Genomic DNA, 14,649 nt, shown 5'->3' with positions numbered 1-14,649 from the left:
TAAGCAACTGTAGATTCATTTATTACGTGCAAAGGATTGTGAATAATTAAAATTACATTCTCTGTGCTCCTGAACTAAACGATGAATCCATGCCCCGATATGACGTTACTTTCATTGGAGATGCCAGAGTTTGAAGCACAGTATATTGCAACCTCTGTCAGTCTAATTCTGAAACATATTCACCTCACTTTTTCCAGCGTTCCCTTATCAGCTACAAATCAAAGATGGTCATGCGGTCGATCCCAGAGCTCTTGAATGAGTCATCCAACCACGTCTCCATTGCTGTGGCCCGGCATTTGAAAGAAGGCTCCCCACCCCCCTCCTCTTCCTCTGACTCCGACGCTGATGTAGATGAGCTTCCCTTCATTCCCATGCCGCTGTCCATGGTCTTTTCCGGTTCCAGGGTCTCCCTTAACGAGATCCCGGGGGAGGAGGAAGTGGACAAGTGGACAAGTGTTGCTGCTGAGGGCACAAGGAAAAGGGACAATGTGGGGGCGGCAGGTAAGAGGGGAGGGGCTGACGAAGCTCTGAAGAATGAAGAGGAAACCCCAGTTGAGGAGAAAATGGAAAAGACGACAGTGGTCCCTCTTGAAAAAGGAACGAGTGTGGAGGCAGACGACACGCAGCCGAAATCCAGGAGGTCTACGATGAGACGAGGCAGCTCTGCCGATTCGGCGCTGCTTCTCCTCATCGACCCAGAAGAGGGAACCGCCAACAGGGATCCACAAGACAGCACCAGGAGCCTGAAGAAGGCCGTTTCCATGGAGCTACCCAATCGCAGCCCGAGCCCCGGGGCGGCCAAGCTGAGCCAGGAGGATTACGCCCTCAAACTGGAGCTGATGAGGCAGCGGCTGCTCAGGGGAGGAAACGTGGACAAAAAGATGAGCGGCCTGCGGGGGCCCCTGTTCGAGACGCTCGGCATGGACGACGAGAGGCGGACGGCGTCCCTGGATCGGAACCTGAGGAGATCCAGAGCCGCGTCGACGCTCGCCAGAGCCGCGTCCTCGGAGAGCGCCGCGAAGGACACGCCGAAGACCAGAGTATTTAGTAAAAGCGCCTCGTTCGCTCAGGGGGATTCGGAGCCCATGCCCCTGCACCGCAGGTTCGGAGCCCCCTTGGAGATCCCTTCGGGGGGCAATGGCGGCGCGGCAGGGGAAAAGCCCCAGGAGGCGAGCTCAATGTCCGCTATCGCGGGACAGACACCCGAGTCCGTCTCTCCTTCAAAGAAGATTTCCTTTGTACTCCCGACGCCAGGGAGGCTGGACCAACAGCAAAAACGGAACGATGCGAAAGAACGTGATATGCAAAGTATGAATGAGAAGAACAGGAACGTTACAACGCAGAAAAGAACCAACACCCAGAGCTCTGAGAAGCCCAATGAAGAAGAAGGTGACTCCAGATCCCCCTCGGTTATTACTCCTATAATTGTAATAGAGGAGGAGGATGATGAGGAAGAAGAGAAGAAAGAAAATCAGGAGTTGCACATTAATGAAAAGGACATGAATGAAGAGAAGGCGCGCACTAGTGAACCCTCCTCTGCGTACGCACGTGTCCTCCAAGCAACAAATGACACGCGGCCGCCCGAGCACCCGGCGGTGTTTGCCAAGGTGGCGAGCGCCGACCGGCCTCCGTCCTCTGCCTCCACGTCGTCAAACCCCGAGCTCGCCGGCCCCGCCCGCCGACCCGCGCTCAGGACGGACATCAAGGACATCGACTCGGAGGAGGTCTTCCAAGCCAGGTTCAAGAAGCGCGAGTCGTCTTTGACCCGCGGCCTCCGAATACTGACCAGGAACAAGTCGGAGGAGAACTCGCACGCGCCGAGCCGGAAGGCGGGCGAGGGCGGGGAGGAGGTGTACAGGCCGGGGCCGGGGGGGGCGCCCCTTGAGATGCTCCCCAAAGGACTGCGCGAGAAATCCAAGTCTGTTCAAGATTTAAGGGACGAGGAGAGAGAGACCGGCCTCAGGCTGATCGGGAGGTTCTCCTTGCGGGCCAAGAGGTCCACATCCGTGGATAAGAAGGGGGAGAAACCGAAGGAGGGAGAGGCCCGGGAGGCGCAGGAAACCGCTGTGAACAAAAGGGTTTCGTGGGCCATCGGTCGCAGCAAGTCGCTGGATCCAAAGGAGCCGAGCGGGCCGCTGGACGAGAAGGAACCAAGGAAAGCCGACGAGTCGTCGGTTTCTGCGATGAGGCGCAGGTTTGAGTCCAAAGTGGCCGGAATCTCTGCCAAAATGAGGACGCAGTCAGAGGACGGGAAGGGGCGAGGCGCCGGGGGGGGGCAGAAGGAGCAGAAGGATTTGAAGAAAGTCCCCGATTCCCCGGTGCTGGCGATGCGGCACAAGTTTGAGAACAAAGTGGCGGGGATTACGTCCAAGATCCGCAGTCAGTCCGAGGAGAGAAAGGGGGGTGAGGAGGGAACCGGGACGCCTCAGTTCACCCGCCATCGCCATTCCCAGTCCGAGGGGCGGGGGCTCAAGGGGATGGGCGTCCCCGAGAACCAGCTGGCCAGACAGAGCGGCGGCGGCGGCGCGTCCAAGGAATCCATCGAATCCGCCTGCAGCGCCCACTCCGAAAAAGCCGCAGAGGGCGACAGGCGGTCCCGGTGGGACAGGTGGGGCTTGGCGAGGGGCAAGAGGGACAAAACCCCGTCCCGGCCCGACGTCCCCAAAGAGGAGGGTCTCTCCACCAGCCAGCAGTTCATCCGCTCGCCTTCGGATTTCGCCCCCGTGTTCCACATCAAGCTGAGAGACCACGTGCTGCTGGAGGGGGAGCCGGTCACCCTCAGCTGCCTCCCGGCCGGCAGTCCTCCTCCGGGCATCGCGTGGACCTTGGGTACGCCGCCGCGCTCTTTGGCCCGCGTGCTTTCATCAACGGAGGCGCCGACTCAGCTCCCTGTATTCACTGTGCGTTGCAGACCGCAAGCCGCTGGAGCCGGAGGAGCGCATCGACCTGAAGTCGCACCCGGACGGCAGGCAGCTTCTCACCATCCGGAGGTCCAGCCGGAGGGACGCCGGAGTTTACGAGTGCGTGGCGACCAACCCCATCGCTACTGTCAGCACCTCCTGCACTTTGACCATAGCCTGTGAGTGGCCCACTGCGCCTTGTGCTGAATGTCGTTGCAGAGCTGCTCCTTTGACACGCACTGATTAGCCGCATGATGTGATGTATCCTACAGCGTTTAATTTTAATTGCTGGAAGAGTAAAATTAATATTGAAGCAGTTTGAATTAATTATAATGTCAAGAGATTAACTAAATGGAACAAATGATGCTTCCAGAGAATTTAGGAATCCTTTGCGCTAGGTTATTATTTAATACTCCAGACAGGCCTTTGGACAAATAATATGTAAGGAAAGCTGGGATGAGACTTTTGAGGTTCCAATACATTTCTCAGATTTTCATTGGAACCTTATTTGTCCTTGTTCGGGACATGAAGTCCTTCTAATCTCAGCCACTGAGGTCATTTGTCTCCCCTTCGATTATTCTGTGCTGCGCCTAAGAAAACCCCTGACAGCTAATCCCGCCTGATGTATCGGCTCCAGCCGATGCACACGCTGAAAGCGAAATGCGTCCACAAATGAAGGAACCACGCTGTTTGTGTCCGGCTCGGTTTGGTTGTGACTACAAATCACATCGTCTGGACCCGGTTTTTACATCCTGAGCCTCGGGAGAATAATGTCTTTTCTTCTCTCGTATCTTAATGTGACATTTATAATATAGGGGACCAGTGATTGCTGTACCCGGTGCAGTGTACTATGTAACTCAGGGGTCTTAATATGTTCTCTTTCAAGGTGTCCCAAAACGCCCCGGGACCCCTGAAGTCCCCCAGACCTACAGCAACACTGCCCTGGTGCTGTGGAAGCCAGCAGACACCAAGTCTCCATGCAGCTACACCCTTGAAAGAAAAACCGAAGGTGAGTCCTGTCACTTTTTTTATTCTCACATCTGCAGTATTCAGCTCACCTGAATGAATACAGAGCAGGTTGTGAAATGCACTAGTATGAGAGTATTATTGATAACACTTTGGTGGTAGCAGTGGCTTCGTCACCCCGTGAGGTCTCTCTCACAAGAAGTGAGTCCTGCACTGAGCGTTCACCTGTAGCATGACATTTCACCTCAGCCATGTACATTTCTACATTATCTATCACTTTGACAACTCCGCCATCTGGTGGTCAATATGTGAACAAACAGAAGTCTTTCTCCACCCAGAGCACAAAACCAAACTATTTTCTACTTTTTACCTATTCAACAACTCCTTGTCGTTCTTCACTTTGTAATTCATCACAAATATTTATTTCCAGTATGAATACCTAAGTATTTAAAAAGAATTCAAACCACTATTCCTCCATGAAGATCACTCCTCCCTCCCCTCTCTGTGCTGCAGGGGATTCTAAGTGGCTGACCGTAGCCACGGGCGTTGTGGACTGCTACTACAATGTCACCGACCTGCCAGCAGGGGGCGCGTTCAGGTTCAGAGTCTCCTGCAACAACAAGGCCGGACAGGGGCCGTACAGCGGCTCCTCTGCTCCAGTCAGCCTGGACTCGACAGGTACTTCACACACGGGAAGCCTCCGTCACAACATGCTGGGCAACAGCGGTGATTAAAGGTCGTATTTCGTTGTCTCGCAGCGGCTTTGAGCACCGCGGTCCCGGCTCCCCCCGAAACCGCGGCCCCCTCCTCCGTGGCAGCGCCTCCGGTAAAGCCGGTGCAGAACATTGCTCCCAGCGTGTTCGTCTCCCCCGTCGCCTCCGCCTCTCCAACAGATGCAGCCTCTCCCACTGCTTCACCTCCGCCCCTTAAGCCTCCACCCTCTCTGCCTTCCTACACCAAACTGCCGCCTGCGGCCCCCCAGGACGCTCCGAAGACAGGCTCCTCCCACCCCCCTTCAGACCCAGTCAAAGCACCTCCACCCTTCGTCCTGCCCAAGCCCCAGAGTCCAGTCAACGTGGTGTCGCCTATGACCCAGAATGCAACAGCATCGCAGCCATCGGCGACGCCAATCAAACCAGCAGTGGCCTCCGTGCCCACATACGCCCCCGCCGCCCGTGGGACCCCGACTCCGGTCTCCTTCTCGCCACCAGTGCTCCAGTCCTCCAGCATGAGTCCGTTTGGTGACGGGGTCAGCAGCCCCACCCAAAGCGCCGCATCGGGCCGCGCCGCGCCCTCCGCTGCTCCGCGCCACGCCGTTCCACAGAAGCCGTACACTTTCCTGGACGAGAAAGCCAGGTGAGGCGGAAGGTCGTGGTTAGGCCCGTGTTTTTAGGCTTTTTTCAAATGTTAAAAATGATGGAGGCCGTTATAAGTTCATTAAACTTAAACGTCAGTACAAACATTTGGCTTTTAGAAAATAATCTTACCATAAATTGTAGTTGTTTCGGATAAAATTTTTATCTCAAACATAATACTAATAACCTAACCCTCATTAAATGCATTTCTATAGATATCCTACATTGGATTACAGACTCTACTGTATAAAGAACTCGTTCTTTTGTATTGTGTTATTTGTTTTTGAATGATTTTTTTTGCCAGAGGTCGCTTTGGAGTCGTCAGAGAGTGTCGTGAGAACGCGACGGGCAAAATCTACATGGCGAAGATAATCCCTTACAACCAGGAGAACAAGCAGGACGTCCTGAAGGAGTACGAGATCCTGAAATCCCTTCACAGCGAGAAGGTCATGGCTCTGCACGAGGCCTACGTCACGCCGCACTGCTTGGTGCTGGTGGCGGAGTACTGCACCGGCAAAGAGCTGCTGCACAGCCTCATCGACAGGTAGGAGCGCCTAGAGACACCAACAGACCACACAGCAGCAAAATTCACCATCACGTAACCTCCACTTGCTGTGCACAGGTTCCGCTACTCTGAGGACGACGTGGTGGCTTACCTGGTCCAGATCCTCCAGGGGGTGGAGTACCTCCACAACCACCGCGTCCTCCACCTAGACCTCAAGCCCGATAACATCATGGTGACCCACCTCAACGCCGTCAAGATCGTAGACTTTGGAAGCGCTCAGAGCTTCAACCCCCTCAGCCTCCGAGCGCGGGCCTCGGCCGCGGGGACGCTGGAGTACATGGGTGAGGGTCGTCTCTGACCATAACAACAAAAGCAAAAAGACAACCCCCATCTTATCATCTCTAAATGTCCTCCTCCAAAGCTCCTGAGATGGTCAAAGGGGAAGTGGTTGGTCCTCCTGCCGATATTTGGACCGTTGGCGTCGTCACCTACATCATGTACGTGTGCGGCGTCTCTTCGGAATTCATTTAGTGTGATTTCGAGCGAGAATTGTGTGTTTTAATCACTAACTCAATATCACAACGTAATATTTATTTTTAATAAATGAATCTGTTACATTATATCCTGCCGCGTGGTTTTTCCTGTGATTGTGAACAGGCTCAGCGGTCGACTGCCCTTTGAAGACAAAGACCCCCTACAAGTGGAATCCAAGATCCTGATGGCAAAGTTTGACCCGTCTAAACTTTACCAAAATGTGTCCCAAAGTGCCTCCGCCTTTCTCAAGAAGATGCTGAGCAGTTACCCGTGGTGAGAGTCGACAAAGTAAGATGATCTACGCCGTCTAATGAAGGACATGAAAGCTTACCCTGTCGTCTCCCCCCACCTCCCCCACCACAGGGCCCGTCCGACCACGCGAGACTGCTTCACCCAAGCCTGGCTGCAGGACTCGTACCTGATGAAGCTGAGGAGGCAGACGCTCACCTTCACCTCCGGCCGACTCAAAGAGTTCCTGGTGGAGCGGCAGCGGCGGCGCGCAGAGGACGCCACCGAGCACAGGGTGCCGCTGCGCACCCACCGGAGCTCCCCGGGGGCCCGGAGCTCGCCGCACGTCCCCGGACCCAAATGAGGCGGTGGTGGCTGTGGGGGGGGGGGGGAATGCAGCGACGCCCCTCTGGGGGAAAATGTCCTACGCCGAAAGGATCCAGAGATGACAGGAAGCAGAAGGAGGAGACTCGTTGAATTGAGGAACCTGCTCAGATGGCCCCTAGTGAGATCTGAAAGTGCACCTTAATATTGGCTTTAGGGAAACATGGGGCTCCACTCTGCACATCAGCCCGGGGACATGTGTCTCATTCGCTTCTTTCTGTCACCGAATTAGTAACAACTCATGTGAATGTACCATGGTTTAAGCTGCTAATTTATTTTTGCATTTAATTACACATTTTAAAACCAAAAATATATTTTTTTTTTCTTGAAGTTGTTTACTTTTTACATGTTAATTTATTTACATACGTGAGTGTGTTTGTTTTTGTGTGTGCGTGCGTGGTCATTTTGAAATCACTTTTTTCAAATTCAGATCGAGTCGGAAAAAGAAAATTAAAAATACAAAGTGTCTTTGTGATTGTGATTCAAAGAAACTTTTTTAGGGTGAGCTAGGAATGTTTGGAAATGTTTCCGTACTGTGGTTGTAATAAACTATGAACCGTCTGTAATGTGGATTTTACATCTGACATGGACAAGTCATCCACTGGCTAATTGCTGTGGTTTCTCAGCATTGCCCGTCAGTTGGTCGCGTTGCTTCGATCATGATCAGATCAGACCCAGTCAGTGCCTAAATTGGATTTATATCCAAAGTTCCTGTTGTAAAGGTGTCTCTGGTAGTAGTGGTTCACAATGGAATGACAAATGTTCGACTCCAACAGACTCATTTAGATCCTTACAGTACACGCAGTCCTTGTAATAATAAAAACTATTGTGTGTTGCTCTATCTTAGTGTTCCTTTTTGTATCAATTTGAACGTTTGAAGATTTATAAATGTACCAATTTGCGGTGTTTATATGTGGGGAAAAATTGAAGATGTTTTTATGAGAAGGTATGTAATAAACTGTTGATACAATTGGGAAAAGTTACGTGCTTTGTGAAATGCAGTTTTGGGCTTGGGTTTCCAAATGAATCATGTGCTTTGATGGGATTTTTTTTTTTTTACTTTTAAGATGTTTGCTGCCATAAAAATGTCTCGACACACAAAGTTTGCTGCACAACAAGAGCATAAACAATGGTATTTTATTTATTTTATTAACAATGGTATGTCATGTTTACAAGCATGCACAAGGACAGAGGCAGCAGTACAAGATATATTGACTTATTTGTATAGATAATTAAAAGTGCATGATTCAATCCAAAAAATAAATGTTTGTTAACTTTCCTGCACCAAACAATAATAGCACGGGAAGGAAAACGCACATCTATGAGAAAGTATGACAAATACAGGAACACATTGATACAAAACGTCTTACAAACGATTTAGACCCAAACTGCACTGAAGCATTAGTTTCACTTTTATTTACTGTTATTCTGCTACTGTATTTCGGGGGAGAACTAAATACCCACCGGAGACAGAGGAGGCACTTTATCCACGGTCCCTGGATCAGGCGGTTTCAAGGGACCCGAACTGGGCGTTTCTCTGCGGCCACCTCTACTTTAAAAGTTTTCAATGATTCTGTCCGATACACAACAAATACAATTGTGCAGACACACATGTACACACATGTCCAGGTGTTGCTAATACGGTGGTAACGTACCGCAGGAGTAACCGTTAGCTGAAGTTAGTTGGTGTTGCTACATGTAGCCTGTTCGTAAGTTAGAGCGTTTATTTAATCGATTGTATTGTTGTTGTTGTTTTTTTTAATGTTTCGTGGACCGAAATATTCAACGCTATCCGCGTAAATGCACGCGTGTCCGGCGGTAAATCGGACGTGCTCCGTCGCCAGCCGGCTAGCCGAGTCGTGAGTAACTTTCCTCGGTGCCGCCGTTAGGGACCGCGGTGAAACGCGTCGCCGCCGGGGAGGGCGCGAGGTTGCACGCGGCCTTTCCCCTAGTGCGCCGCTTTAAGGGGAAGCGGGGAGCCTTGAAACCTCCCGTGTTTGTATCTTGAAGTTGCGAGCGGAGTTGAGCTCCATGTTGAATCAAAGTTTCTACCTCCTCGGCGAACGCTTTTTTTGATTAGAGTTTCACACCTACGACCTTTTTTATTTATTTTTTAATAGTTGGTTGTGTCGGTGTCCCGAGCGGACGACGACGACACCGGGGGCGACATGGCTGTGCTGTAGGGCCGACTTGTTGCGATGTTTTCCGGGGCGCTTCGGCGTCGTTTTCCTACATGTTGAGTTCGTTTTAATGCACCGAGTCAGCGAACTCTCCGCAACTTAAAAGTGTGAGATCAGCAACTTCTGGACCAGACCTGGATGTGATGGACGGTCCGTCCTCAATAATCACCCAAGTCAGCCGGGATGAAGAGGGAAACAAAGCCGCAGGAGAGCGGGGTAAGTGTCTTTTTAATTGTTTTGCACTCGCGTCAAAAACAACAACAACAACCACAAAAAAACTTTTGCAGAGCTCCGTTGAGTCCACACCTCGGAACCCGTCCTCTGCTGCAACAACAATCTGCACAACATTCACCGCTGTTTCTGCACGGAGAAAAGTGCCGTGAAACTGTCACTCGTGCGCAGATGGAGGCTGCGGCCTCGGGCCTCCTTGATCAAAGTGAAGGAAATGACCAAAATGAGGATCCCTTCCACCGCAGACCACACTATAAACCCCCGGTAGCACCGTGCATATTCCACGTGGAGTGGGATGATACTTTGGTTCCCCCTCTGTTTGCTCCCCAACCTCAATGTTGAGAAAGGTGGCCACCGGCTGACCCCTGTCAGCCATCGCCCCCCCAAAAGGAGCTCCCGCCAAAGACGTCCCCTCCAGCCTTCAGAAAGGTCACCGCGATCCCGGGAGCGTAAGGCGTGTTGTTGCGTGTGATGTGGGGTCAGTGGGAGAAGTGTCTACCTGTGTAATAGCCTCATCCCTTACATAACCACGCGTTCATCCCCAACCTCACGAAGGCCTCGCTTATCATCTGTCAATGCAGCTCCAGGGTTGCCACGTCAGGTTGTCATGTACCAGCGGAGTACAGCGTGGTTTTGTATTGCGTCATTAATGGGCCCTGCTTTCTAATGATTATGCAAGAATAGTTTGGAAATCAACAGAAAAAAATTCATTTAAAGGCCTTTTTTTTAATTCTCCTGCTATAGAAAGCGTTTTATTTTGAAAGGCATCATGGTCTGTTGCATTAGAGGGTTCATGGCAACACTGCGTTTTCCATAAATTGGAGATGAAGGCATGTGACCCTCTGCTCTTCAGGGCGTGAGGGTCCATTACGGGAAAACATTCACACGGTCAGACCTGCATATGGATCCTCAGCTGATAAGATGATCTGAAACGCCAAAGCATCTTATCACGAGGGGATCCGAGTCACAAAGCGATTAAGCATCTTTTGAATTCTTCAAAACATAGAACCTTCCGATGTGTTTATTATTTCACAAAACGTTGACTTTCATCTCAGGCCTGAACGTGTTATCGTGCCTCACTGAAGGGTTAATGTGGGTAAAGTGACAATGAAACGAAGCTTGAAGTGTTTTACAGACTTTACCCGCAAACAAACATCAGGCGGCAGTTTTCGTCGTGTTGGGTGAGGTCATCATAAACTGTGACACATTTACAAATCTCTACTGGTCACATTTTTAATTTCTGTTTATTTGGCAAATCCAAGATTCCAATTCAGCGTTCTATTACAATTCACAGCATCACAAGCTCCTGCTCCACCAAAAAAACTAAAAAAAAACCTAAAAAAAACGACACCACGGCGAGCAGCTTCCTCCGCTGATACCCGTCTGTTTCCTCTTCCTGTTTTGGGGCCGGCGAGGGGTCGGACGCAGTTTGAATCCACAAACGCAGGAGGAGGGAATGAAAGAGGTTTGTGTTGGTAGCACCGTCACGTTCAGGGGGAGAGAGAGGAGGGGGGGGGGGGGGGGTCACAAATCAGTCATGTGTTGGAGCCGGATACTTTGGGGGGAATCCCCCTAGAAGACGTGCAGTAGCTGACGGAACAAAAATGTAACCTAAGCCCCCCCCCCCCCCCCTCCCCCTCGCCGCTGCTTTTAAAATAAAAAAAAAAGCTAACTGTCAAACGGCGTCGTGAAGATGACTTCCTGCAGCTGCTTTCCACGCTGTCGGCGTTGTCGTGGTTTCCTTCCACAGCGTCCGACAGCGTTACGCAAGAGCCGCTTGGCGGGCCGCCTGTGACCGGTACTTTGTACTGTCCCACGTTCACTGACCCGATTGGGGCCTTATCATCCTGAACATTGATTCACGGCAGCTCAATCTTTTTCAATTATTTTCTTTTTTGTTTTGTGACCTCCTCCTCCCCCCCCCCCCCCCCCCCCCCCCCTGCAGGCTCCTCGCCCTCTCTGTCCACCAAGAAGCCCCGGAGCCGAGGCCTCTTCTCCAGCCTCTTCTGCTGCCTGTGTCGAGACCAGGACGCGCCGCCGTCCGTCAACAACAACGCGCCGCTGCTGGTGGAGGAGAACGGCGCCGGCTCCAAGGTTGTTGGACGGGAGGGAGCGTAATCTGTCGGGGGGGGGGTGAAGAGTTCACGTCTGACTTTGTCTTCCCTACTGGTCCGTGTGCGTTTTGTGCGTCTTCCTCTTTAGATCCAGGTGAAGCCCCTGCTGGCTCCAGTGAAGTCGAAAGACTCGGGAAAGATCTGCGTGGTCATAGACCTGGATGAGACTTTAGTACACAGCTCTTTCAAGGTGAGGAAACTGTGGCCTGTGACCGATCACATGACATCATGTGACGCGTTCGCCTGATAATAAAACACACATCTGTTTACAGCATCGTGCATTCACTCCTCCGTGTGCGCACACACACACACACACAATCTGCCTGTCACAGATTTTATGTTGGTAAAAAAAACCTGACCTCATTATGTGTGTCTTTTCCTTTGTCATTTCAACAGCCTGTGAACAATGCAGACTTCATCATTCCCGTGGAAATAGATGGAACAGTACACCAGGTAATGTCTGCATTACACTTCCAAAAAAAACCCCACCAAAAAGCCCCAAATGTCTCTCCCGTGTAAGTGTCCTGGTGAGGGGACGGCGCCTGGCAGAGTGAGGGCTTTGGAGACGGACGACGCACCGCGGGTCTGGGCCTGGTTCAAGTAATCCAGGATAGGTTTGTTCAGACAAGCACAGCCTATTCCGGATGACTTGGTTCAGGAACGCTACCCTCATCCACCGGCCGAGCAGAGCGAAGAGAGCCGCAGGAACCCGAGGAGGAAACGGGACGCGCATTTAATGTGCATGACGTCCACCTTTTTGACCCGTTCAGTCGTCATTTTGGTTATGTTAAACGCCGCTGCGAAGCGCCGTAGTTCCATCGGGCGGCTACGGTTTGTGGAAGCATGCTTTCTGAGTTGCATTCTCCGACCTCGCCCCGTGTGTGGGCGTGGTTTTCGCCTTCCAGGTGTACGTCCTGAAGCGGCCCCACGTCGACGAGTTCCTGAAGAGGATGGGCGAGCTGTTCGAGTGCGTCCTGTTCACCGCCAGCTTGGCCAAAGTGAGTGAGCTTTATTCTACGCCTTCATCCCAGGTAGAACATGCGCATCACAGCAGTGGTTCTCAACTGGTCTGGGTCCGGGGCCCACCATCTCCCCTTAATGACAAGCCGCGACCCCAAATCTCAACTTCTCAAATTTATTCAAAATCAAGTTCATAAGCTGAATTTTATATTTTATATTCAGGATGTTTAATTATCCCTAAAAACCCAATGTCTCCCCCATATCAGAATGGTTTGACCCAACCAGGCACACGCTGCTGAAAACAGCCAGCAAAAAAAACGACACTCCGCTGTCCCTTCAAAATAAAATATATATTATTCTAATTTTTATTTTCCCATGCAGAAAACGGGACCCACCAGTTGAGAATCACTGCATTACAGTATTGCATCAGTATTTGTTTTTGGTTAATCTCCGCAGTACGCGGACCCCGTCTCCGACCTCCTGGACAAGTGGGGCGCGTTCCGCTCCCGCCTCTTCCGGGAGTCCTGCGTCTTCTACCGAGGCAACTACGTCAAGGACCTGAGCCGCCTGGGTCGAGACCTCAGCAAGGTCATCATCGTGGACAACTCCCCGGCCTCCTACATCTTCCACCCCGACAACGCGGTGAGTACGACGCGGCGGTGGCGTCGTCGCCGCGGCGACGGCTTTGGGCGCGAGCGGTGCGGCCGCTGATGGTCTTGCGGCCTGTTTCCAGGTGCCCGTGGCCTCGTGGTTCGACGACATGGCCGACACCGAGCTGCTGGACCTCATCCCCTTCTTCGAGAGGCTGAGCCGGGTGGACAACGTCTACACGGTCCTCAAGCACCAAGGCGCCGCCAGCTAACGGCGTGCCGCGTCTCGGCTCCAAAACAACACGGCGTACAAAAAAAAAAACTGGATACACCCCCCTTCGCCCCCCCCCCCCCCCCCTGAGCAGCGAGGCTCCGCCCACCTGGACTGCTTCCCGCTCTCAAACCCATGTTCGGGACTCTTGGCTGACCTCAAACGGCCTCGGCGCCGTCCGCTGGTCAAACATTAGCTCGATGAGGGATGAAAGGATGAAAGGATGAATGGCTCAGGCCGCAGAGGAAGGCCCTCGCCACAGACCCCCCCCCCCCCCTCTGCACACCTCGGACCGACTGCGCGTGGTTCAGGGTTCGGTAAGCGAGGAGAGACGGAAGTTCCGGAATCGTGCAAATGAACTTAGGCCTCGTCATTGAATGAGCAGCTGATGTAGGAGTACTGTAGATGTATTTTTAAACAATATATTTGCTACACATCCTAATTTAGTCAACTGTCACACTATTTGTCTGCAGAAAAACCGCTTGTGATGCTGAGGAGTCATTTTAGAGTTCTTACAGCTATATTGATCAGGTCATTGTTTCAGTGTTATGGATGAATCCGATGAAAAGAAGTAATCAGGAGTTGATGAATGAATAAATGACAAAATGATTGGACAGCACTTTACAGTCTATAGTCCACACTTTGATTGTGACAATATTAAAACTAAACCCTGCTTACTAAACAGCATTAGCTGGTGTATTGGGATCGTTGGTATTTAATTTAATCGTATTGATATAGGCGGAGAAAATGTTCTTCTGCAGCAGCAACTGTACCCACTGTACTTTAATCAGTGGAATATAAAGCCCAAGACAAAGTAAGACACTAATAGGAATACCAGACCACCTGCAAGCGGCAAAGCAGCTGCTGGGCTCTGTGGTGGTGATGGACGGCCCAAATGTGTCTGCCCACACACGTTTGAGCCCTGGGGGGGTCGGGGTCGACTCGTCTGACTCGTAGCGCTTTCTGCCTACTCTTTTCCTCCGAGCGGTACTTGGGCTGGAAACATTTTCAGGCCTGTAAAAAAAAAAATGGGTTTGGAGGGATGTTCGAGGTGCTGCAGGCAGACACACGTCTGAGATTTAAAAAGAGAAATGCACCCCGAAAGCTTCTGTTATTGGTCGGATTCTGTTGTACTACGATGACGTATTTCTGCTGCAGCCACGTTGGAGTTTGATATGTATTGAACATGACCTCTAAATGTCAATGAAACATGCAATTTCACATAAACGTTTGTAGAAATAAATCCGAGGAGGAAGAGATGTTCACACTACTGCTACTGAAAATGCCATGAGTCATTGAAATTGCCCAAGGAAATTAATTTTGGGTAAAAAAAATGATCAGTGGGTGGAATTTTCCTTTAAATGCTCCCAGGGGATCCGACAAAGTGCACCTGTGTTGCTTTACAGACTATGATTATGTAGCAAGCTTCTT

General features: G+C 51.4%; 2 protein-coding genes across 2 annotated transcripts in view; both read left to right on the top strand.

The window, feature by feature from the left end:
* Positions 1–8,975, top strand: part of LOC119221197 (striated muscle preferentially expressed protein kinase) — a 59,145-nt gene extending 50,170 nt beyond the window's left edge. The window contains exons 39-48 of the mRNA XM_062561486.1: positions 198–2,829; positions 2,912–3,079; positions 3,787–3,909; positions 4,380–4,544; positions 4,625–5,222; positions 5,526–5,765; positions 5,844–6,067; positions 6,148–6,223; positions 6,384–6,533; positions 6,624–8,975. Of these exons, the coding sequence (XP_062417470.1) occupies positions 198–2,829; positions 2,912–3,079; positions 3,787–3,909; positions 4,380–4,544; positions 4,625–5,222; positions 5,526–5,765; positions 5,844–6,067; positions 6,148–6,223; positions 6,384–6,533; positions 6,624–6,852 (4,605 nt within the window). The 3' untranslated portion in view covers positions 6,853–8,975. The remainder of the gene's footprint in view (positions 1–197; positions 2,830–2,911; positions 3,080–3,786; positions 3,910–4,379; positions 4,545–4,624; positions 5,223–5,525; positions 5,766–5,843; positions 6,068–6,147; positions 6,224–6,383; positions 6,534–6,623) is intronic.
* LOC119220934 (carboxy-terminal domain RNA polymerase II polypeptide A small phosphatase 1-like) lies at positions 8,854–14,312 on the top strand. Its single transcript, XM_037477287.2, has 7 exons — positions 8,854–9,268; positions 11,229–11,377; positions 11,486–11,587; positions 11,794–11,850; positions 12,303–12,395; positions 12,814–12,999; positions 13,091–14,312. Exons 1-7 carry the CDS (start codon positions 9,196–9,198, stop codon positions 13,217–13,219), a joined length of 789 nt encoding a protein of 262 aa, XP_037333184.2. The 5' UTR covers positions 8,854–9,195; the 3' UTR covers positions 13,220–14,312.
* Positions 14,313–14,649: the final 337 nt, after the last annotated feature.

The sequence above is a fragment of the Pungitius pungitius genome, chromosome 3 (genome assembly GCF_949316345.1).
Source record: "Pungitius pungitius chromosome 3, fPunPun2.1, whole genome shotgun sequence".
Lineage (NCBI taxonomy): Eukaryota > Metazoa > Chordata > Actinopteri > Perciformes > Gasterosteidae > Pungitius > Pungitius pungitius.
Note: the sequence above shows the minus strand (reverse complement) of the source record. Positions and strands in the feature narration are given on the sequence as shown.

Excerpts from the sequence above, each read along its gene's own strand:
- LOC119220934 (XM_037477287.2), top strand. The coding sequence starts at position 9,196 with ATGGACGGTCCGTCCTCAATAATCACCCAAGTCAGCCGGGATGAAGAG. Across the intron at positions 11,588-11,793 it reads TAGTACACAGCTCTTTCAAG|CCTGTGAACAATGCAGACTT; the intron begins GTGAGGAAACTG and ends TCATTTCAACAG. Across the intron at positions 11,851-12,302 it reads TAGATGGAACAGTACACCAG|GTGTACGTCCTGAAGCGGCC; the intron begins GTAATGTCTGCA and ends TTCGCCTTCCAG.